The 22,894-nt window shown below is 36.9% G+C and overlaps 6 protein-coding genes across 6 annotated transcripts; 2 read left to right on the top strand and 4 right to left on the bottom strand.

The window, feature by feature from the left end:
* The first annotated feature begins 3,072 nt into the window (after positions 1–3,072).
* LOC140177480 (uncharacterized) lies at positions 3,073–7,513 on the top strand. The gene is made up of 7 exons (XM_072210593.1): positions 3,073–3,164; positions 3,557–3,629; positions 4,077–4,367; positions 4,427–5,380; positions 5,440–5,844; positions 6,323–7,250; positions 7,395–7,513. The coding sequence occupies exons 1-7, from the start codon at positions 3,073–3,075 to the stop codon at positions 7,511–7,513; spliced, it is 2,862 nt and encodes a 953-aa protein (XP_072066694.1).
* Positions 7,514–9,630: 2,117 nt separating this feature from the next.
* Positions 9,631–12,238, top strand: LOC112737618 (uncharacterized). The gene is made up of 4 exons (XM_025787584.3): positions 9,631–9,912; positions 10,718–10,788; positions 10,896–10,982; positions 11,896–12,238. The coding sequence occupies exons 1-4, from the start codon at positions 9,786–9,788 to the stop codon at positions 11,917–11,919; spliced, it is 309 nt and encodes a 102-aa protein (XP_025643369.1). The 5' UTR covers positions 9,631–9,785; the 3' UTR covers positions 11,920–12,238.
* A 283-nt stretch (positions 12,239–12,521) lies between these two features.
* On the bottom strand, positions 12,522–15,027 carry LOC112737617 (uncharacterized). The gene is made up of 2 exons (XM_025787583.3): positions 14,601–15,027; positions 12,522–14,047 (listed from the first exon to the last, which is right to left on the bottom strand). The coding sequence occupies exons 1-2, from the start codon at positions 14,823–14,825 to the stop codon at positions 12,794–12,796; spliced, it is 1,479 nt and encodes a 492-aa protein (XP_025643368.1). The 5' UTR covers positions 14,826–15,027; the 3' UTR covers positions 12,522–12,793.
* A 559-nt stretch (positions 15,028–15,586) lies between these two features.
* LOC140177481 (protein PELOTA 1-like) lies at positions 15,587–16,087 on the bottom strand. Its single transcript, XM_072210594.1, has one exon. The coding sequence runs from the start codon at positions 16,085–16,087 to the stop codon at positions 15,587–15,589; it is 501 nt and encodes a 166-aa protein (XP_072066695.1).
* A 24-nt stretch (positions 16,088–16,111) lies between these two features.
* Positions 16,112–16,762, bottom strand: LOC112732936 (protein PELOTA 1-like). Its single transcript, XM_029291203.1, has one exon. It carries the CDS (start codon positions 16,760–16,762, stop codon positions 16,112–16,114), a length of 651 nt encoding a protein of 216 aa, XP_029147036.1.
* Positions 16,763–17,879: 1,117 nt separating this feature from the next.
* LOC112732938 (protein PELOTA 1-like) lies at positions 17,880–19,031 on the bottom strand. Its single transcript, XM_025781771.1, has one exon. It carries the CDS (start codon positions 19,029–19,031, stop codon positions 17,880–17,882), a length of 1,152 nt encoding a protein of 383 aa, XP_025637556.1.
* Positions 19,032–22,894: the final 3,863 nt, after the last annotated feature.

Here is a 22,894-nt window from a genome sequence, read left to right on the forward strand (position 1 = left end):
TGAACTGTGTTATACACTGGTGTCAATTATTTTCTATGAAACTCTTTATATTTATTGTGGTCGCATTGATTATATCACTTTAGAAAGAGGCAAGTTCATTTCATTGTTCAACTAGATTATGTTGAATTTAAAATGAATGCATTGAATGTTGAAATCTTTTCAAGGCAACGATGTTTAAGTGGTCATGAATCGCAATCGCAGATAATAAATTCTGACTTCTTTTTCACCTTATGAAAAAAAAATTTCATACTCTTTACAATTGTAGCACTATAAGAAAAAATGAGTTTTAGGGACAAACTTTTAGCGGCAATAATATAATAACTACTGTTTCTTTTGTTTAAGTTATGTTTTTACGGCCATTATATATTTGCTATTAACAACTATAAGATGAACCTATATAGTTGTTTAAGAGAGATTAGTTAATTTTTTTAAACGAATTGGATAAAATACCAAAAGAAAAAAAACCTTCGTATGTATTGAACAAAAATGTTTAGAAAACAATAGAAATTAGTCTATATTAATCTATAGTTATCTTATTTTATATTCTTTAATTATTGTTAAAATAAATATATAATATTAATAATGGGTTAATAATATAATAAATATGTAGTTATAAATGTAAATAAAATTATGTTTGGATTATTGTTTCATTAGAATTATTAGGAATTTTGTGGTAGTCACTATTCTGTTGAATGCAACAAGTAGCTCAAGCAAAGTTGCGAAGAAAATGAATATTTTCAACTTTTTAATTAGTGTGCAATAGTTGTGAAAATATAAAGTATATTTTTTTTTATTAAGATTTAGGATGAGTTTAAAGTTATCTTTAATAGTTAAATTATTTTAATATTATTCTGTCATTAGTGATATATTAATAGAGTTAACAGTAAGACAATATTGATGAGACGATTTTGAAATATTAAAAACTTAAATAAAACGATACATTAGTGTTAGAAGAATTACTAAATCAAGTAGAATGAAAGTCAAATTTAATGGAATGAATTACATTACCAATTTCAATAAAATGAAAGTAAATTATGTATTTTTATCTCTAATGAACCAAATTTTTTTAATGTTTAATTTAAATAAATTTTATTTTTAATTTTAAAATAAATTTTAATTTAATTCTTCAATAATATTAATTTTTTACACTACATAATTATTTAATTATTTTTTAATCACATCTAAATAAATTACTCTTAATTACATTATTTTTATTCTAAATAAATTTATTGATTTGTTATGATTTCTTATTATAATTTTGGTTGTAATTTGTTATTATAATTTTGTGTGTATTATTTGATTCTGATTTGTTATTACATTATTTTTGTGACTAGTGTTAATTGATATTCTCTTTGTAGACATGATGAGAGGTAGATGTGTCACCAATTGACCACGTGGTCATGGTAGAGGGAGGAGTTCTACTGGAACCCCTTGGGCTTCTCAGTCGACCTCATCTACGCCGACTACCCCTGTGATGTCACAGACAATAGGTGCACAGGACCAGCCATTCATCATGGTCCCTAACTCAAACTACGTGGCTCCTACTGCTATGCCACCCTGTAATTAGGAAGTAGTCCGTCTTCTTCATCAGTTTGGACTCCTCCACCACCTTCATCCGCTCAACAATGCACTACCTCGACGATGCTGCCTCCAACGACAGACACCGCGGTACCAGAATCCTCTCACAGATCTCAGTTAGATGCTCCTCCACCATCTCCCATCGTATAGATGATGATTTGGCCTGATGGAACTTCGGCGTGAGTACTATGTTAAGTCTTTTATATGAAAACCATTTTAGTTAGTCAGTTTAATTTAGTTACACTCAATTTTACTAGTTTTAGTGGATTTAGGTTGTTAAAATAGGTTTGATTCAATTTAATAGGTTTGAACTGCTTATTGTGTTTGATAATTCTTGATTGTTGATAGATGTTGCTGCTTGATTGTTAATTCTTGTTTGTTCATTGTTGATAGATGTTGTTGTTTAAGTGAATTGTTGATGGATGTAATTTTTAGTGCATTCTAGTTATAGATAAAACTCTGCCAAAATTCTTAAAAAAAATATAAATAGAACTCAAGTTTATAGATTACTTCGAAGTACTTTTTAGTAAACTACTAAACCTAAGTTTTTTTATTGATAGGTTTACGCTAAATAACAATACATGTACACAGGAGTGTACTAATGTCTACTTTGAGACATTCATCTGCCTCTGCCACTAGTTGGCCCGTCGATCCCGAGGACGGTGTGGATTTGAGGGAGCAGGTGCTGCTCCTCACCCAGAGCCTTTACCAACAGACTTAGCAGTTGTGGGAGTCTGAGGAGAGGTATCAGACGATCCTCTCACGTATGACAAACACAAATGACCTCATGCTGGAGTGGAGGCAGGAGCTGGAGTGACTTCAGCAGATGGAGTAACACATGGCGTCGTACGAAGATCTGATGTGCACTGGTGGCAAAGGCATTGTTGGTGGAAGCGGCACTAATGGAGGGGCACAAACATCACCGCCTAGGCCGCCGCCTCAGCAGCGGGACGACGACGACGATGACTTTCAATGACTAGGATTTTTTTATACACTGTTTAATTGTATCATATCCTCTGTTATTTAACTTTTTATTTTATCTGTACACTTGGTAATTTAACATATTTGACTTCTATTATTTAGAATTTGACTACTAATTATGCAAAAAATAAATTTAAATAAAAAATTTAAAATTTGACCACTAATTTCATCAAAAAAATATATGAAAAGAACTGAACTTACCGTGGGATTTTTCGAAGAAAATATCCGACAATAATAATGCGGGAACAAAACAGTTTGGCGCCAAAGTTGTCATCGAAAAAAATCCATTGGTAACTGACACTAGATATATTCATAGCTTAAAAAAACTAATTCTATCGCAAGTTACAGGTGAAGAACAAAATCCGATGGTAAATATTTATCGGCAGATTATTTTTGTTTTTTTTGTCGATAAATTCGATGGTACTCAGTGATTTTTCTATAGTGTGGAATGCTCCCTTTAATGTAGATGCATTGCTTCTAAAACTTTAGACTTGAGTGGTGAGAGTGCCAGGTATGGTCAAATTGGCGGGTTCTTTCTCTTTGCTTAAATCTTTGGCTGGTTACTCCCTTTTGTATGGAATAATGCCTCTAAAACTTGATTACAGGTAAGAGTCAACATCTTAAACAATAAACTATCTAAGTTCTTCTTCTTCCAAAAAATTGAAGTAGAAAATTAGGGTTGAAAATTAGAGTTGAATAGCGTAGAGGAGATATGGACAACAGCGGTGATTGTGACAAGGTCATAAGACCTTTAGCATGTTTACAAAATTAACACCTTTAATCTTGTACTTTAATCCCAAATTTCATTTCAAATTCTTGGATGTGAATTAGAAAAAGCAACTTCTATTTTTCTTCTTCTTACTAGAATGGTGTTTCTTCTCTAAAGTAGTTTTAACAAGTTATTGTGTATGCACAAAAATGATAAATTTGCTTTACCTTTTTCTTCTGAATATTATTGACTTAAAAATTTAATTTTTGCTCTATTGATTTGACTTAGTGATACGAGCAAACCCACTCATAATGGGCCGAATACAGCAATGGCAGAACCGACAACTCATGATGGGCCAAATGTATCAATTGCAGATCCAACAAGCAAAAGAATAAGAAAACCACCTGTGTGGATGAAGGATTATGATGGGTGATATGAGGGTACATCACAGGGGATTCTTATAGTATGCTGAGGTGGAGAGTTAGTTACAACAATAGAGAGAATGCATGTGTATAAGGAGAGAGGAGTGTAATGAGGGAGGATATGTATATTTCATATGGAAGGTTGCTATAGGAGGTTTCCCTGAGTCAGGGGTGCTGCTGTTGTTGATTTACTACAATTACATTCTCACTGTTTCAATGATTACTTGATATTTTCTTACATTGTTATATATCTTCACTTGCTGCATTTGTTCTGGTGTGTATTGTCTTTTGGTTACCTATTAATTGGTGCTTTCATTGAGAGAATCGGAGCCATGGCGGAAGGATCACGTTTGAACTGATTAGAGGAGCTCACTTTGTCGAATAAGCAAGAGGTCACCACCCTTAGCCACGGTCTCGTGGAAGCTAACGAAAGGATCGCCGATACGCAAGCTCAGCTCACGAACATAGACTCTTCCTTACGATCCATTGAAAAACTGCTTCGTGAGAATTTGAAATTGAAGCTTAAGGTGAATAATTATGGCTTCAATGGTGACGACACCATGGAAGGTGGTTCAGGGGCAGGGTCTGTGAGTGTGGGGGCTGAGCAACCGTGGCCCCGACTCAGAGTGAAAGTCTCCGATCTACCAATGTTCGACGGTGAGGGGGTGGAGGATTGGGTGTTTCGAGCCCACCAATACTTAGAGACTTTTGAGATACCCATGGAACAACGAATCAGGGTATTGTCATTTCACTTGGTAGGGGCGGCTTATGCTTGGTACCGGCGGGGATCAACAACAACATGGCATATACATGCGAAGCGTTTCTGGAGGCGATGGTCCTCAGATTTGGAAAGAACCTCTATTATGATCCCCGAACCGCCATTAAAGAGTTGAAGCAGAGTGGATCGGTGGAAGAATATCAGTGCCAATTTGAAGAATTGACCAATCGAGTCAACGGATTGAGTGAAGAATGGATAATCTCACTCTTCGTAGCCGGACTCAAAGAGCCATTGAAGTGTGAATCGCTCTTGGCCCAACCTACCTCTTACGTACAAGCTGTCTCCATCCCCAAACTACATGAACAAAAAAATGCGGTAACTGCGGGCCTAGCTAGAAGCACTGGTAGTAAGCCCATTACTCAACAAGCCCCAACCCGATTTGCACCCAATCGCACTCTCAACCCCATTTACACTAATCAGAAAATTCAAACTAACCCCACCTCTACCAACCCTGCAAACCCTACGATTCTTCATTCCACCAACACTCCCACCAAGACACCCCAGCCACCATTCAAAAAATTAACAAGTGCTGAGATTCGGGCTAGACGAGAAAAAGGATTATGTTACTATTGTGATGACAACTATGCACCGAGACATCGTTGCAAGGCTTCATATCAATTGCTCATTGGGGAAGAGGAACTTCAGGAGTTGTTGCAAGGAACGACAGAGGGTAATAGAGAGGTACATGAGTCAGACACCGAAGAAGAGGAGGAAGAGGGTGAACAACAGAATCCGCAAATTAGCCTCAATGCTTTTGAGGGCGAATTTTACCCTGAGACCTTGCGTGTGAAGGGTACCCACGCCAACAAGCAACTGCTGATTTTAATCGATGGGGGTAGCACCCATAATTTTATTAAGAGGTCCATAGCTAAGAAGCTCAATTTGTCTCTCACTCCTACACCTGCATTAAAGGTAATGGTGAATCCATAAACTGTGCTGCAAAATGTCGAGACCTATCACTATTGGTGCAGAGATACAGATTCTCCACGGACATGTACGTCTTGGACCTTAAAGGAGCAGATGTTGTGTTGGGTGTACATTGGATGATGAGATTAGGCACCATCCGAATTAACTACATGGAGCTGTTTATGAAATTTAAGGAAATGGGGACATGGATCACATTCAAGGGTGAACGATTGCTGCGAGAGACCGAGCTTAATTTCAAGGAGCTACGAAAACTCAGCGGAAGTAGTAACATTGCTTCATTGTTTCAATTGGCAGCGATTCCATCGATGGAAGAGCCCGTTCTGGAGGTAGAGGAAGTGGCTATCCAAACAGTTATTGAGGAATTCAATGATGTTTTTGAAGAACCGAAACAACTTCCCCCGCATAGAGCTATTGACCACCCCATCAACCTTACACCGGGTGCATCGCCAGTAAGCATTCGACCATATAAATATCCCCATTTCCAGAAGGAGGAGATGGAGCGGTTAGTGTCGGAAATGTTACAAGCGGGGCTGATTAGGGATAGCCAGAGTGCATTCTCAAGCCCAGTATTACTAGTAAAAAAAAGGATGGTGGTTGGCGATTCTGCGTCGATTATAGAGCTCTGAACATGATAACAATTAAAGATAAATTCCCAATCCCTACTATTGATGAGATTCTCGATGAGTTGCATGGAGCTAGGTTTTTCTCCAAAATTGACCTCAGGAGTCGGTACCATCAGATCAGAATGCGTGAAGAAGACATAAGCAAAACAGCATTTCGTACTCATATGGGTCACTATGAGTTTGTCGTGATGCCTTTTGGGCTTACTAATGCACCTTCCACCTTCCAAGCGATAATGAACAGGATTTTCCAACCATACTTGAGGCGATTTATTGCTGTATTTTTTTATGACATCCTGGTTTACAGCCCGTCCCGAGGGGAGCATCTGGATCATTTAGTTCAAGCTTTACAAATCTTGAAAAGAACCAATTCTTCGCCAAGCGTTCTAAGTGCACCTTTCTGCAACAACACATTGAGTATTTAAGGCATGTGATTTCGGGCGAAGGGGTTAAGGTGGATCCAGCCAAAATCGAAGCAATTGTAGCATGGCCTGTTCCTAAGTCTTTAAAACAATTAAGAGGATTCTTAGGGCTGACGGGGTATTACAGGAAATTCGTGGCACAGTATGCGCAGCGAGTGTTTCCATTGACAGAACTTCTCAAGAAGAATGCATTCCAATGGAATATCGCTGCTGATCAGGCTTTCCATCAATTGAAGCAGCTGATGGTTCATACCCCAGTGTTGGCTCTCCCTGATTTCACACAGCCCTTCATAGTGGAGACTGATGCCTCGAGTACTGGCGTCGGGGCAATTTTATCCCAAGGGGGACACCCCATAGCCTACTTCAGCAAGAAATTGGGAGCTCAATTATCTCAAGCATCTGCATATGTCCGAGAGCTCTATGCAGTAACTCAAGCTGTGGCGAAATGGCGACATTACTTATTAGGGCGGAAATTCTTAATCAGAACTGATCACCAAGGTTTGCGGGAGCTAACGACGCAGGTGATCCTTACCCCGGAACAACAACACTACCTCTCTAAATTGCTTGGATATGAATTTGAGATTGAGTACCGCCCTGGAAAGTTTAACAAGGTTGCAGATGCGCTATCCAGGCTAGGGGATGATGAGCATCACACACAGCTCCAAGCATTCACAGCAGTGCAGTCCAATCTTTTGCCAACCCTGCTCCAGGCTAATAACGAGAGTGAGGAGATGCTTCAGTTGCAAGAGAAGCTACAGAGGGGTACATTACCTTCTGAATATGTATTCAAAGATGGGTTGATGACACACCGAGGTAAAATTTGGGTTCCGAATGTTGCTAATATACGCGAGACGTTGTTGCACCAGTTCCATTCAGCCTTGACTGCAGGGCATGGGGGTATTTTGAAAACGTATAAAGGGTTGGGTGAGCTGTTTTTTTTTTTTTTTTTTTTGCCAGGGATGCGCCAAGATGTGGTTCGATTTGTCAATCGTTGTGTGGAGTATCAATGTACAAAGTATGTCACTGATAAGCCACAGGGACTCTTGCAACCGCTTTCGGTTCCGGCAAAGCCTTGAGAAGAAATTAGTTTAGACTTCATCACCAAACTACCAAATTCCAATGGTTTTACTGCAGTGTTAGTGGTGGTGGATCGGTTCAGTAAAACAGCTCGGGTTGCGCCGTTAAAGATGGGGTTCACTGCCAAATTGGTCGCTCAGAAATTCATCAATTCCGTGGTGAGGTATCATGGCTTCCCAGCCACTATTGTCTCAGACAGGGACCCTCTTTTTCTTAGTCGTTTTTGGAAAGAATTGTTTTAGCATTGTGGTACTAAGCTGCTCTATAGCACGACTTATCATCTTCAGACGGATGGGCAAACCGAGGTTGTTAATAGGACCCTGGAGCAATATCTGCGTGTGTTTACACATGCTCATCCAACCAAGTGGTCTTCCTACCTCAATTGGGCAGAGTTCTGTTACAATAATTCTTTTCACTCCACCATTGAAATGTCACCACATGAGGCCTTGTATGGGTTTGCTGTCAGAACTATACCTGGCTATACTAGTCGCTCTTCTTTGGTCCAAGACGTGGATGATCTATTGCGAGTTAGGGAGATTCTTGACATGGAACTCCGATTTCGCCTCCAACAAGCCCAAGAACGCATGAAACGCCAAGCTGATTCTCATAGACGCAATGTTAGTGATTTAGTTCTCTTAAAGCTTCAACCATATCGGCAGGGGTCCGTAGTGATGCGAAGACATTTGAAGCTTGGTAAGAAATATTTTGGACCATTTAAGGTGCTCCAAAGAGTGGGAACTGTCGCTTACAAACTGGAGTTACCAGTTGGAAGTGCCATTCATCCCGTTTTTCATGTTTCACTACTGAAGGAGTTTAAGGGTGAGTCCATTATGGCAGGGGGCATCAACGAGCTTCCTCTTTCTCTGCCTTTTGAACCAGTGCCGGTAGCCATTATTGATAGTAGAACCTTGTAGCTTGATGATGGGTCTCAAGATGTTCAAGTGTTGGTGGAATGGCAAGGAACACCAAGAGAGGAAGCAACATAGGTGAGTTGGGCTGAGTTGGTGAGAATGTATCCTGGGGAAGACCTTGAGGACAAGGTCATTGTAATGGGGGGAGTGATTGATACGAGCAAACCCACTCATAATGGGCCGAATACAGCAATGGCAGAACCGACAACTCATGATGGGCCAAATGTATCAATTGCAGATCCAACAAGCAAAAGAATAAGAAAACCACCTGTGTGGATGAAGGATTATGAAGGGTGATATGAGGGTGCATCACAGGGGATTCTTATAGTATGCCGAGGTGGAGAGTTAGTTACAACAATAGAGAGAATGCATGTGTATAAGAAGAGAGGAGTGTAATGAGAGAGGATAAGTATATTTCATATGGAAAGTTGCTATAGGAGGTTTTCCTGAGTCAGGAGTGCTGCTGTTGTTGATTTACTACAATTACATTCTCACTGTTTCATTGATTACTTGATATTTTCCTGCATTGTTATATATCTTCACTTGCTGTATTTGTTTTGGTGTGTATTGTCTTTTGGTTACCTATTACTTAGCCTCCAATCTTTTGCTTTTCCCTTCTTTTCCTTTTTGGTACTTAATCAAAACAAGCACTTTCATTTCAGCTTGAATCACTTCTGAACTTGCTTATTTGCTAGTGAAGTATAGCAATGTTGGGCATAGTTCAGCAACAATTTATTTTTTTGCCCCAAAACTAGCAGCAATAGACCTTTTTTAAATGTCTTTGTTGGGCAAGATAATCCAGCAACTTGTTCTTTTGTTTAGTGTCCAAAGTTCAGCCAAATATTTTTAACATATTAATACCTATTATGGGCCTGCACAATAAAACACACTTCAAATAATTTTGGATTTTTAATCCAAACAAAAATAATGTGTCATCACAAAAAATATGATTATTGTTTTCATAATTTCATTTACTTTAACGAGACATTAATCTACTACTAAAGGGTATCTAAAGAGAGTGCTATGTATTGTTATTAATATCCTAGATTGCAAGCATATTTTAATAGAATTCATCTCTTTTTTTTTTTTTTATTCTCTCTCTTAGTCTCTTCTTCTCTAAACCATAATGTTTATTTTTATAACAATTATTTTATTATTTTAAAAAAAATTTATTTTAGAGATTTAAAAAAAAATTGAATAAAGAAAAAAACTCAAAAAAGAAAAAACGAATTTGAGGGACGGAAACACGGTGTCGTTTCAAGAAGATCCCTTTCCTTTTGAACATTTCGTTCCTCAACTATTACCACGCCACCACTCTCTTTGCGCTCTCTGTCTCTCTCTCTCCGAAACTCCGAAGGCAATGGCGTCCGTAGCAGCAACCGCAGCTCGCCGAGCAGCATCTCTCACTCGTGTTTCTATTTCCACTTCCAGAACTCCGATTCAACCTTCCTCTCTCGTACCCCGCCGCAATCTTGCGGGAGCCGCCGGTAATTTCACATTTCTCTGCCTTCTAGTGCCTGCTTGGATTTAGCCGTATAATCAAAATCCCTCTCTTTTAAGCGATTATTTCTCCGATCTCATTTACCTACAGCGCTTTGATAACAATATATCAATAATGCCCCCATTTCTCTGCATTGACGCACCACTACAGCTTCCGGTTTTAAGTTTCATGTATGGCCAGATTCTTCGATATTTACGTAGAGTGAAATCGAAAGTGCGGAACTTTTGGTTTCCCATTCTATTGAGACCACTAATTTTTAGGGATATCTAGGAAATTATTGGGTAAATTTCACTTCTGTGAGATTTTGGAGCTATAATTTTTGGGAGTATTAATTGTGAATTGAACATTAGGTTAAGTAGTATGTGTGTGGTTTGGTAGTGTTATATTTATAAAAAATGGATGAAATTATTCTATGGCTCTAGGTGTCTAAATTTTTGTTTACATATCTCGTGATGGTAAACAAGGGCTTTGATGCACTCTGGCTTAATGAACCTAAGTGAACCTCATTGAAGGGATAGATGTTTGGTTGATCCTTTATTCTATGTCATGTGATGAAATTGATTTTCTAGGTGTCTAAATTTTTGTTTACATATCTCGCGATGGTAAACAAGGGCTTTGATGCACTCTGGCTTAATGAACCTAAGTGAACCTCATTGAATGAATAGATGTTTGGTTGATCATTTGTTCTATGTCATGTGATGAAATTGATTTTCTACTTGTGTAGAATGTTTGTATGCAGTGCAGACTTCTGACATTTGTGAAATGGCTCTATGATCGTTTGTTTACTGCAGATCACCATGGTCCTCCAAAAGTTAATGCCTGGGAAGACCCGATGAGCCCATCTAAGTGGAAGGAAGAGCACGTGAGTAGAATTTTTGGGCTTGAGGATGAGATGATTGGATCATTTTCTTGGAAACCAAATGTGTTTCCGGATATTCTTTTTCTGACTGGTTTATTTTGCACGTGCAGTTTGTGATTGTCAGTTTAACTGGGTGGGGACTGTTCTTCTATGGGACATACAAGTTCTTCACAGGAGGCAAGGGAAAGAAAGAAGAGGTACTTTCAATTTTCGATTCCTTTGTTACAAGAGTATCATTATTGGCTTGTAGTTAAGATCATTGTGAATCTGCATGACCTTGTTTGTTATAGCTGTTTCACTATAAGTTATGCAAGGCCTTTCTGTTGGCAGTGAGAGGCATCTTTTTTCCATTTCCTTTCTCCTTTACCATTTTTGAAAAATTGCATGGAGGTCATTGGTTAACACCTCCAGAATTATTTTTGGGTTCCTTATTTCCTGTTGAACGCTGATGACAATGCTGCATTTTTCATTTGACAGTCAAGATCTGATTGTTTCATTAAATTTTTGGTTTCATGTTTCTACTTAGTTGTCACTGAAGACAGTTTGTTCTGTTAAGAAATAATTATTGCAAGATGACTATCATATGAGGTTGGAATAATTTAATGTAGTCGGAGAAACTGATAGACTATACTTCCTCCATCCACTTTTAAGGGTATGTTTGGTTGGGAATAAAATTGTTAGCGAAATTTTCATGGATGAAATCCATGTGTTGCACGTTCAAATTCATCCATTAAAGTTTTCAGCCTATTTCTTCCTTCCAACCAAACTACTCTAATTTCATTTTTGGAATGACACTTATAAGTATGTTATTTGTACAATGTTCAGGTCTTTTAGCATGTTACAATGATTAATTTAGAAGAAACGATTAATCCTTCCTAAGATATATTACTCTGCAACATCCTACTCATTACTAAATTAAGAAAGAGTTGATTGCTTTTTAAAATTTCAATACATTAAAGTACCTATGGTTTACTTCATTTCAGGAGGATGTTTAGAACGATTTTTGCAATGTTATCTTTCACAGTCTAGTGTCATGTCAGTTACATGTGTATTATTTGAGTGGTTTCGAGCTTCTAGTCTTTGCTCACTGAATGTTCTGTATATTTGCAGAAATTGGCGGAAGCATCTCATTGAGGCTTGGAGCATGTTAGTTTACATCCGAAAGTTTTCCCCTTAATAATTCGTTGTGCCAGGAATTCTCTGGGACTCTGTTATTTGCTGGTAAACAAATGTTTGGGCTAGTTATCCATTGTTCCTTGAAGAAATATTTGGGATAGTTATCCATTATTCCTTGAAGACAGTGAAAGTTGGGAGATGATGATGATGTTTTTTTCCAGAAAAAACGTGTAAAATTTTATTTACATTTAACATTAGCTTGTGTTAAGCCAGTTCGTGAATTCCTCTACATTTGCAATCAATAAGTATATTCGCAGGATCTTTATCGGTATTCAAATGATTCTCGTACTAAGACGACCAGAGCAAATAGTGTTATTTCCAGCAACTGTTTCCTGTATAATAGCCATTTTCCAAAAGTTGGTAGAATATTTTACACATTTTAGATGTTAATGGACACTATATCATATTTAAATCTGAAAGCAATAGAATACGTAACAAGATTTTATCATTTGGTTCAACTTTGGCAAGATACATGAGTTGAATCCCATTGGGAATGCTTGAAAATTTCAAGCATCGATCCCAACCGGGATGGCAAACTTGTTAGATTTAGTGGCAATTGATTTGATTATTTAAACTGATATCAGCAAGCTAGCAGCTCCAACTTCCATTGATAATGCAGAGTTTGTGTAGTAAGAAGAAATTACTGCAATATAAAACGAAAATTTGGTGACTAAATAGAGAGGAATAAAGTTCACCGAAACCTACTTGCTACTTGCTAAGATGTTACACACTTGCACCCTCTCAAGCCAGTGATTTGAAGTGTTCCTACTTCCTACGAAACCAAACACACTACTCTAATTTGCGTATTAAAGATCATGCAAATACAGCTAAATCACAAATCAGGCTGAAACTCTGACTCATCTATCTCTTCCTTGTACTCCTCCTTATCATCTTCAACATCAGATAGGGAATCCCTGAAGAATTCACCATTATCTTCCTCATCATCATCCCTGTTTTGAACATCTGAAATCTCTATTGCTTCTTGCTCTTCATCTAACAGCTTGGATTTTGATTGTGCACCATCCTTGGTAGCTTTGTTGATATGCCTCCTGCTCCAGTTTTGTTGAGCAACAGTGTCTTCATTATTTTCTGTCAGTCTTTCTTCATCCACTCCCTCTTGTTCCGGGTTGATGCCCGTGCCGTTGTTGTTTGTCACCTGATGATTTGTATCATTCACTATCATGTTTCTAACATCTTTGCTGATTTCATGATTTTCAGGCTTAAGTAAATTGGCTTGTTCCTTCTCCCTTGCAGCATTTTCCTTCAACTCACCTTCCACTTCTACATTAGCTTTTTCGTTGCCTTTGCTTATCTCGGCATGACTTGCAGAAATTCCATTTCTCTCCATTAACTTGTTCTTCACGATTGTTTTCCACCGTTTCCCCTTCATTCTACTTACACGTACGTGTTTCTTCTTCGTTCCGGCACTGTCTGCCAGTTCCCTCACCTTAGATTCCTCATCTCCAGCATTTGCATTGCTCTCAATTTGTCCTGGCTTCTCTTCTCTGATTGCGTTCTTTACTTCACTATCCACCACTTCAGCTTCAACATCTTTCGTCGTGACACCGCCACCATTATCATCTCGATGGCCCTCGGTTCCTTCCCCTGCTCTCTCAGTATTCTGAATTTCATCTTTTACTTCAGTTTTAACATCACCATCCCCAGTTTTTGTAGTATCAAGTGAATGTTCTTCCTTCTCAATTTGATCCTGTGCTTCTACTGTTCCATTTCCTATCACAGTTTTCCTAATGATGCCTGGATCATTGAGGGTCTTAGCAGGGATCTCAAGACGGCCTTTCAAGTTCTCTATTTCTTCCTCCTTCTTCTTCAGATCCTCCCTCAGTGCTGTTACTTGAGAGTTCCCTCCTCCTAAATTGATCCCCTTCTCCTGCATTGTTCTGAGCTCGTTCTGCTTCTCCTCGAATGCCGATTCCATCACTTTCTGCTCGTCTCTCAGGGAATCCATGGTGGATTGCATCTCCACAACCTTTCTATCAACCTCCATCTTTTGAATCCTTAAAGCGTATAGTTTACCCTTCATTTCTTCATTCTTATTACTCAGTTCTTTGGTGTGATCTCTTTCCTTCTGTGTAATTGAAAACAACCAAGGTTCACATAACAGACTCATTGCACTACTAATATCAATGAACCACACTTCCTACACATAAATCAATTCAAATTTCAAATGGAACTAAAACGTTAATATCTATCATCCTCATCCTATAATCAGCAACATTAATTAGCAGATAGTTCAAGAAAATTTGATTCAGTTTATATTGCACCCCAAAAAAAAAAATCCTTTTTTTAACTAAAAAAAGAAATTTTCATATATTAAGAATTTAAGATGAAGTTTTAAAGACATTTAGAAAAAGAGGAAAAAAAATTTTTAAGAGACTAAAAATATTAGCTTCTCGGTTCTGCTTACTACCAAAATTTATTTTATATGATTAAACAAATTTGGTCAAAGTAGAAAATGATTTAACGAATTTGGTAGGTAGCTAGAAAAGGTTGCTTCATCTTGGTGCAGCTTTGGAGCTTTTGATTAATGCATGTTGATGTATACGTGTGATGAGGACTGCACGACACGTGTATATGAGAGAGAGAGAGAGAGAGAGAGAGAGAGAGAGAGAGAGAGAGACCTGCAAGAGAAGCTTGAGGGAAAGAAGTTGATGATCTTTGTCTTTGAGAATGAGGGTGTAGATGCGCCTCTCCCTGAGCTTGTGAAGGAGCATGACACCAAGAAGTGCAGCCCCAAATGCAATGAGCAGCATCAATGCATATGGCCTCCCTCTATGACTATGACTGTGACTCCCTCCTCCTCCTCCTCCAATGTTTCCATGCAACCCTTTATTGTAAGCCATCATATGATCTCTCTTTCTCTCTTCTGATCAACAATACCTACCAATGACGGAACATTAATGAATGAATGAATGAATGAATGGCTTTTATTATTCTTTCTTTACTTTGTTGCTTCTCTCTATGTTTCTAGAGATTTGAGACTTTTAGAGAGAAGGGAGAGAGAGTTAAAGTGGTGAAGGGTTTTACGGGTTGGGTTGCTTGTCATGCAAAAAGAGCATGACACCTACTCCGTCATATATACCTGGCACTCTCTCTCTGGTTGCGGACTTCACTAAGCTCACTTGCTCACTTACCTCACCATGCGCCCAAAAATGTATTAAAAATATGTTTCCACAAAAAAATTAATTATTATATATTTTTGCATAAATATATGTATTATTTCACTTGTCAATTGTCATTCTCCCCCTCCCCTCCAAGGCTCCACTTTTTCACTTTCCCTTTCCCTTCGTTATTATTCTCATTTTTTCATACTAATTTAACACTAATAATAATGCTATAATTAGTTTGTACACTTGTTAAATTTAAAATCAGAGACACTAAATGAGTTAAAGTCGTGAGATTCACAATCTACAGTTAATCTAATGATAACAACATTTGTATGAAGGAAAAAAAATATTTTCTATTTAAATATGCATATTATTTTTAATAAAATTGTGAAAGAATAAAAAAAAGAATAGATCAAGAAATTTTATTGATTGTTAATTGATTAAATTGTACTGAAGTGAAGTTAAATTAGAATAATTAATCAACCTAGACAATTAATTAATTAATTATAAAACCTTGCTCTAATAAGCATCATCATCAAGAACAGGCAACGAAAACCTGAAAATAGCGGCAATACCGGTGAGTTGCTGCAAGCCTGCAACTGCTCTACCAGAACATTCATGGAAGAGTACACCAAAGCGTCCCCACCACTATCCTTAACCGCCTTCATCAAACAACCGTACCTCTTCCTTGTGGCAACCTCATCGCTCCGATACAGCTCATCACTGATTAGAAGCGTTTCAATGGCTCCCATCTCCTGAGCACTCTCCACGCTCTTCAGTCCGTAGCAAGCGCGATCCGAGTCACTCGAAACCATGTCCCAAACCTTCCTCAGTACCATAATCTGCAACCCTACCTTGCTGTCCTTCATAAGGTTCATATCCGTGCTTTCTCCCAAAAGATCCTTCAAATCGTCGTTGCAACCACCACCAGCAGCCACCACGATCCTTCCTATATTCTCTTCTACGCTTCTCATCTTCATCCTCTTTGCCTCCGATATCATAAACCTTCGAAACTCATCCTTTTTCTAATCCTCGCTTGCGATCACAGTGTTTTTAACCTTGTTCAGATCCACGTGCTTTATGAACGCCGCGAAAACCTCGCGGAAGAACACGTTCTTAGTGTTTGAAGAAGGAGATGAAGATGAAGGCTTTCTTCCTCCGATCCTCGAAGAAGAGGTTTCAACCTTGGAAACCATGGCAGTTACGCCTTTTCCAATCAGATAAATCTCAGCATGGTCTTGTTGAAAGAGAGTTACTGCGAGTTTCGCGGGACAAACTTTGTGATTCTCTCGTTCTTGGAGATCCTCGATGACGTCGTGCTTCCAGACCTTCTTGTGGAGCTCGAAGGGTTTGTTGCACTCCAACGTGAGGGTGTGGAAGGATCCGACGGCGACGTAACTGTTGGGCTCGAGGTTGCGGCCTTGGATGCGAAGGGTGGAAGAGTCCTTGTCGAAGTCGCGGCAGGTGACCTTGAGGCGGACGGAGAGCCTGACACGTGAGGCGGTGGTGTTCTTGCCGTCGTTGAGTTGGTGGTGGACCTTCCGGGAGGTATCGGCCGTGACGTAATCGCCGGGGTTGATGATGTTGTAGAGGATCCATAGGTCGTCGGATTCTTCAGGGATTATGGTCACTCTTCCCATTTGGTTCACTGTGAAATCTTTTTCCTTCAGTTTCATTCTTCCTTCTTTGCTTAGCTCACAATTTCTGGTGAATATTGGAACTTTTTTTTGGTGAATAATGTGTGTTGTGAACTATGAGGGTAAAACTAAATATATATAGAGCATTGTCCTATGAAAGATAAAAGCAAATAAAGATAAGATAAGAACAACTAAAGATAAGATAAAGATAAGATAATAAAGACTAAAATTGTAATTGAATTTATGTATTCTGTTGGGTTGAATTTGTGGGCCACGAGACTTCTTTATTGTTGTCATGGACTAAGGTGGAAGAGTAATTTAATATGCCCCCGCAAGCTGGTGGATGGAAGATGTCAATAATCCACAGCTTGGATAAGTTCCGATGAAATTGTTGAGAAAAGCGCGTCTGACGTGGTGACGCGGAGGAAGATGCGTGTGGCGGAGCTTGAGCTGTCGGCGGCAAAAATATAAAAGGAGATGCTGTGCTTGAGCAGCGATCTTCAAAAAATGCGTGCGGTGGAGCTTGAGCTACTGGCGGCAAAAATATAAAAGGAGATGCTGTGCTTGAGCAGCGATCTTCAAAAAATCGTGCGGCGGAGCTTGAGCTGTCGACGGCAAAAATATAAAAGGAGATGCTGTGCTTGAGCAGCGATCTTCAAAAGAAAAATGAAAAAATAAGTGCGTAGAGCGCAATAAAAGAGGGCGCGTAGAGCGCGATAAGAAAGAGGGCGCGTAGAGCGCAATAAGAGTGCAGATGGAACTGCTAAAACAGAATGCAGACGAAGCTGTCGGAAAAAATGAGGCGCAGACGGAATTGCTGGTAAAGAACTGAGGTAACCAAAATTGGGGTAGGATTTTCACTTGGATGCATTTAACAAAGATTGGTTGGATCTTGAACTGAATTGGAAGATTGATTATTCATTGTGAGAGGAGATTGAAAAAGAAGCATGGTGATTTCTCACCGAAAAGATGATAACTTATATATCCTCCTCAAGGAGGATACCAAGACTCTGATATCATAATAAAATTGTAAAAGAATAGAAAAAGAATAGATCAAAAAAATTTATTGATTGTTGATTGATTGAATTGTACTGAAGTGAAGTTAAATTAGGATAATTAATCAACTTAGACAATTAATTAATCATAAAACCTTGCTCTAATAAGCCTCATCATCAAGAACAGGCAATGGAAACCTGAGAATGGCGGCAATACCGGTGAGTTGCTGCAACTGCTCTGCCAGAACATGCATGGAAGAGTACACCAAAGCGTCCCCACCACTATCCTTAACCGCCTTCACCAAACAACCGTACCTCTTCCTTGTGGCAACCTCATCGCTTCGATACAGCTCATCACTGATTAGAAGCGTTTCAATGGCTCCCATCTCCTGAGCACTCTCCACGCTCTTCAGTCCGTAGCAAGCGCGATTCGAGTCACTCGAAACCATGTCCCAAACCTTCCTCAGTTCCCTAATCTGCAACCCTACCTTGCTGTCCTTCATAAGGTTCATCACCGTGCTTTCTCCCAAAAGATCCTTCAGATCGCCGTTGCAACCACCACTAGCAGCCACCACGATCCTTCCTATGTTCTCTTCTACGCTTCTCATCTTCATCCTCTTTGCCTCCGATATCATAAACCTTCGAAACTCGTCCTTTTTTGAATCCTCGCTTGCGATCACAGTGTTTTTAACCTTGTTCAGATCCACGTGCTTCATGAATGCCGCAAAAACCTCGCGGAAGAACACGTTCTTAGTGTTTGAAGAAGGAGATGAAGATGAAGACTTTCTTCCTCCGGTCCTCGAAGAAGAGGTTTCAACCTTGAAAACCATGGCAATTACGCCTTTTCCAATCAGATAAATCTCAGCATGGTCTTGTTGAAAGAGAGTTACTGCGAGTTCCGCGTCGGGACAAACTTCGTGGTTCTCTCGTTCCTGGAGAGCCTCGACGACGTCGTGCTTCCAGACCTTCTTATGGAGCTCGAAGGGTTTGTTGCACTCCAACGTGAGGGTGTGGAAGGATCCGACGACGACGTAACGGTTGGGCTCGAGGTTGCGGCCTTGGATGCGAAGGGTGGAAGAGTCCTTGTCGAAATCGCAACAGGTGACCTTGAGGTGGACGGAGAGCCTGACACGTGAGGCGGTGGTGTTCTTGCCGTCGTTGAGTTGGTGGTGGACCTTCCTGGAGGTATCGGCCGTGACGTAATCGCCGGGGTTGATGATGTTGTAGAGGATCCATAGGTCGTCGGATTCTTCAGGGATTATGGTCACTCTTCCCATTTGGTTCACTGCGAAATCTTTTTGCTTCAGTTTCATTCTTCCTTCTTTGCTTAGCTCACAATTTCTAGCGAATATTGGAACTTTTTTTGGTAAATAATGTGTGTTGTGAACTATGAGGGTAAAACTAAATATATATAGAATATTGTCCTATGAAAGATAAAGCAAATAAAGATAAGATAAAGATAAAATAATAAAGACTAAAATTATAATTGAATTTATGTATTCTGTTGGGTTGAATTTGTGGACCACGAGACTTTTTTATTGTTGTCATGGGCTAAGGTGGAAGAATAATTTAATAGTTTTCATTAATAATTATTCTGAGACATATCTAAAATAGACTATTAACTGATTTGGACTTAGCAAAAAAATCAGAGATAATGACAAAAATATTGAAGATGTTTTCACGTCAATTTTAAAATAATAGTGAGATTATCTATTATTAAAAATTCCAACGCTTAAATTAACAAGAATTTTAACAAATTTATATAAATTGTAAAAATAAAAAAATATTCGAGCGTGATAGAATATTTATGAAAAAGAATGATGACTTGATCATTATTTCTAAACCTTTCCATTTACAAATGTAAGTGATTTCTTTTTTTTATTATATGAGAAATTAACCCATCTTGTATAGATGTTTTTTTTGTGAATTAATAATCGAAACAGTAATTTATTCTTGAAATCAAGTTGGGCATGGGTCATGATACCTGTGCCCTAAGCAGGTCGGGTGGAGTGACCTGCACTCCTCTGAGCGCTTTTTTGGGCCAACTTCTTTGTTTCATTGAGCCTCTAGTTGATTGAACAATTCCTTTTGAACCATAACCTTTAAGTATTTGGAATATAGTATATTTTTTTGGTCAATTATATAATTGCGAGGAATAATAAAAAAAAAAAGAATATACTATATGAACAACAATATATGTGATTATTTATATATGTACTGATTCAAGAATAAAAAAACATAAATTATTTATTAAAATATATTATTTAATATTAAGTTATAATGTAATGTTTCAGTTTCTAATTTGCTTAATATTGTATAAAAATTCAACATAAAAAAGTTTAATAAGGATTATATTAAAATATGATAATAACAAATACATATTGGATCACAAAAAAATTAATCGAAATAATAAATATTGTGAAAAATTGTACATTGATTAATAAGATTAATATTCGTTTGAGATTTTGCTAAAAGATATTATCACTTTTTAAATTATCAATAATCATTAATATTATAACAGTGTTTAAAATGTTGTTATTTAAGTTATAATATAATAATTTAGATATATTTCTCCTATATTAGGAGTAAACCTATTGTTTATCTAAAATTTTAGTGTAAACTACTCTGACTATTTAATTTGACATTGTCAATAGTTTCAACGGATATCCCAAAGAGTACAAGCGCCCTTCAATAATATATAGTTTGTAAAGTGATACAGTAATTAAAAGGTTAATTCAATGATATTATTCTTGACTCAGATTCAGGTCAAATTCAATGAAAATAATTTAGCATTGGAGATACTTTCGGCTAACGAAACCACCATATGCATGTTGCTAATGTGGGAACTTGGATGATGAAGATGATGAATTGATGATGCGAGTACAGCTATTCCGCTGTTTATTTATTATTTAACGTGTTTTAGCTATAAGTTATTAATTGATTGATTAATAATCGATGTTATTTTAATCCATTTTCATTCTGGGATTAGTTATAACTTGCAACTTGTATACTACTTACTACGGTATATGGGAACTCCTTACTGTTGGAATAAATTAATTTCCATAATCCAGATCATTCATATTGAATCACCAAAAATATAACATAATGCAAAAGCGTACCTTTATTCATAAGAATCAGAAATTGATAGAAGGATTTTGATCTTGTAAAAGCGTACCTTTATTCATAAGAATCAGAAATTGATAGAAGTATTTTGATCTTGTGATTCTTTTGATCTTTTTTAACCAAAGTCTTCTGTATCTTTAGGTGGCTGAATTGTGACTCTTTTGATGGGGAAAGAGCAAAGACGACTTTGATATATTGGAGACCAAAATTTAAAGGCTTATTTATATTTGAGCATAGCACCTATAAACCCTAAAGCCCAAATAAAATAATATCTAAAGTCCAAAAGATAATATATCTAAAATACAAAAGATAATTATCTAAAAAATAAAAAATAATATCTAATTTTATTCTCATTTAATTCCAATTTAAAAATAATAATGACTTATTCAATTTAATATTTATTGTTATAAATGAAATCACTATTATATAAATTATTTAATTTAAAATAACATAATTTGTGATTATAATTAATATATGTATTGCCACAAACAAATTAAGAAATTAAAATAATTTCCTAATACTTAGGGTCAGTTTGGTTAAACTTCTTAAATAAGTTCTTTTGAAAAAGGAGCTTAAAATATAAGGACTTTTATTAATATTAACTTTTAAATAAGTTATTTTGAGTTTGGAAAGTTATTATAAAAGTTCTTATTTTAAAGTTGTGCATTAAATAGAAGTGATAAAATAGCTTTTGAAAATGGGAGAAATCGCATTTTTTAACTTTTTCAAAAGCTCTTAACTAACCTTTTGAAAAATTAAAAGTTTATCTAAAAAATTATACCAAACACATTAATATAACTTTCTATAAATCAAAAGTTAAAAAAAATAATTTTTTAGTGTTTCCCAAAGGGACCCTTATTCATCACGCCATTCTATGTAATTATGTATGAGTATTGAATCCTCTTTTTCATGTGAATGCCGGAGTTTTTGTCCAATATAATTCTTGCATTCATTACAAAGTTTATGCCAATTATGTTTAACACGTTACCCTTAATAATAATAATAATAATTAATATGATAATATTTTTGTTACTATAAGTATCCATCTTAAAAATAATCTAACTCTTTTATAGTTTTCTTAAAGAAATTTAGAGAATATATTTGTTTTTTTATTCTACTTTTATTTCATGGATAATTAATAATATTAAGAGATATCGATAATGAAGTGAGATTAAAAGATAAAAGTAATTTTAAATCAATTCAAAAGCTTATTAATTCCATAATCATCCAATTGAATCATGAAAACAAGATTAAAAATAATTTAATATTTCATATGCATGTGCAGTGAACAATTATGCACTCAATTAATTAATAAGTATATTCCTCTCATATATCATAATTAGAGTTCTAAGGAACTCAAGTCAACTCGATGTTAACTCATTGACAATTTGTTAAGTTGAGTTTATGAGTTCGTGAACAAATTTAAGTCTCTATTTAAGTTTATATATTAAATGAGCTAAGTAATAAAATTGTGAAAGAATAAGAAAAGTAAAGAAAAAAATTTTTATTGATTGTTGATTGATTGAATTGTACTAAAGTGTGTGTTGTAAACTATGACAGTAAAATTAAATATATATAGAGTATTGTCCTATAAAAGATAAAAGCAAATAAAGATAAGATAAAGATAATAAAGACTAAAATTATAATTGAATTTATGTATTCTATTGGGCTGAATTTATGGGCTGTGAGACTTCTTTGTTGTTGTCATGGGCTAAGGTAGAAGAATGATTTAATATGCCCCGCAAGCTGGAGGATGAAAGATATCGAGAACTCCAAGCTTATTGAGATTAAGATGGAAGGGTTGAGGAGACAAAGGCTTTGTGAAGATGTTAGCTAATTGCCCAGAAGAAGAAATGGGGAGAAGTTTCATCACTCCAGCTTGAGCTTTTTGTCAAACAAAGTGACAATCGACCTCTAAATGTTTGGTCCGTTCATGAAAAACTGGATTAGTAGCAATATGAAGAGCACTTTGATTATCACAATATAAAACTGGTGGGCGGATAGGAGAGATACATAAAAATTGTAACAGATTTATTATCCATTGAAGTTCACA

This window comes from Arachis hypogaea, chromosome 13 (assembly GCF_003086295.3).
Source record: "Arachis hypogaea cultivar Tifrunner chromosome 13, arahy.Tifrunner.gnm2.J5K5, whole genome shotgun sequence".
In the NCBI taxonomy this organism is placed as follows: Eukaryota; Viridiplantae; Streptophyta; class Magnoliopsida; order Fabales; family Fabaceae; genus Arachis; species Arachis hypogaea.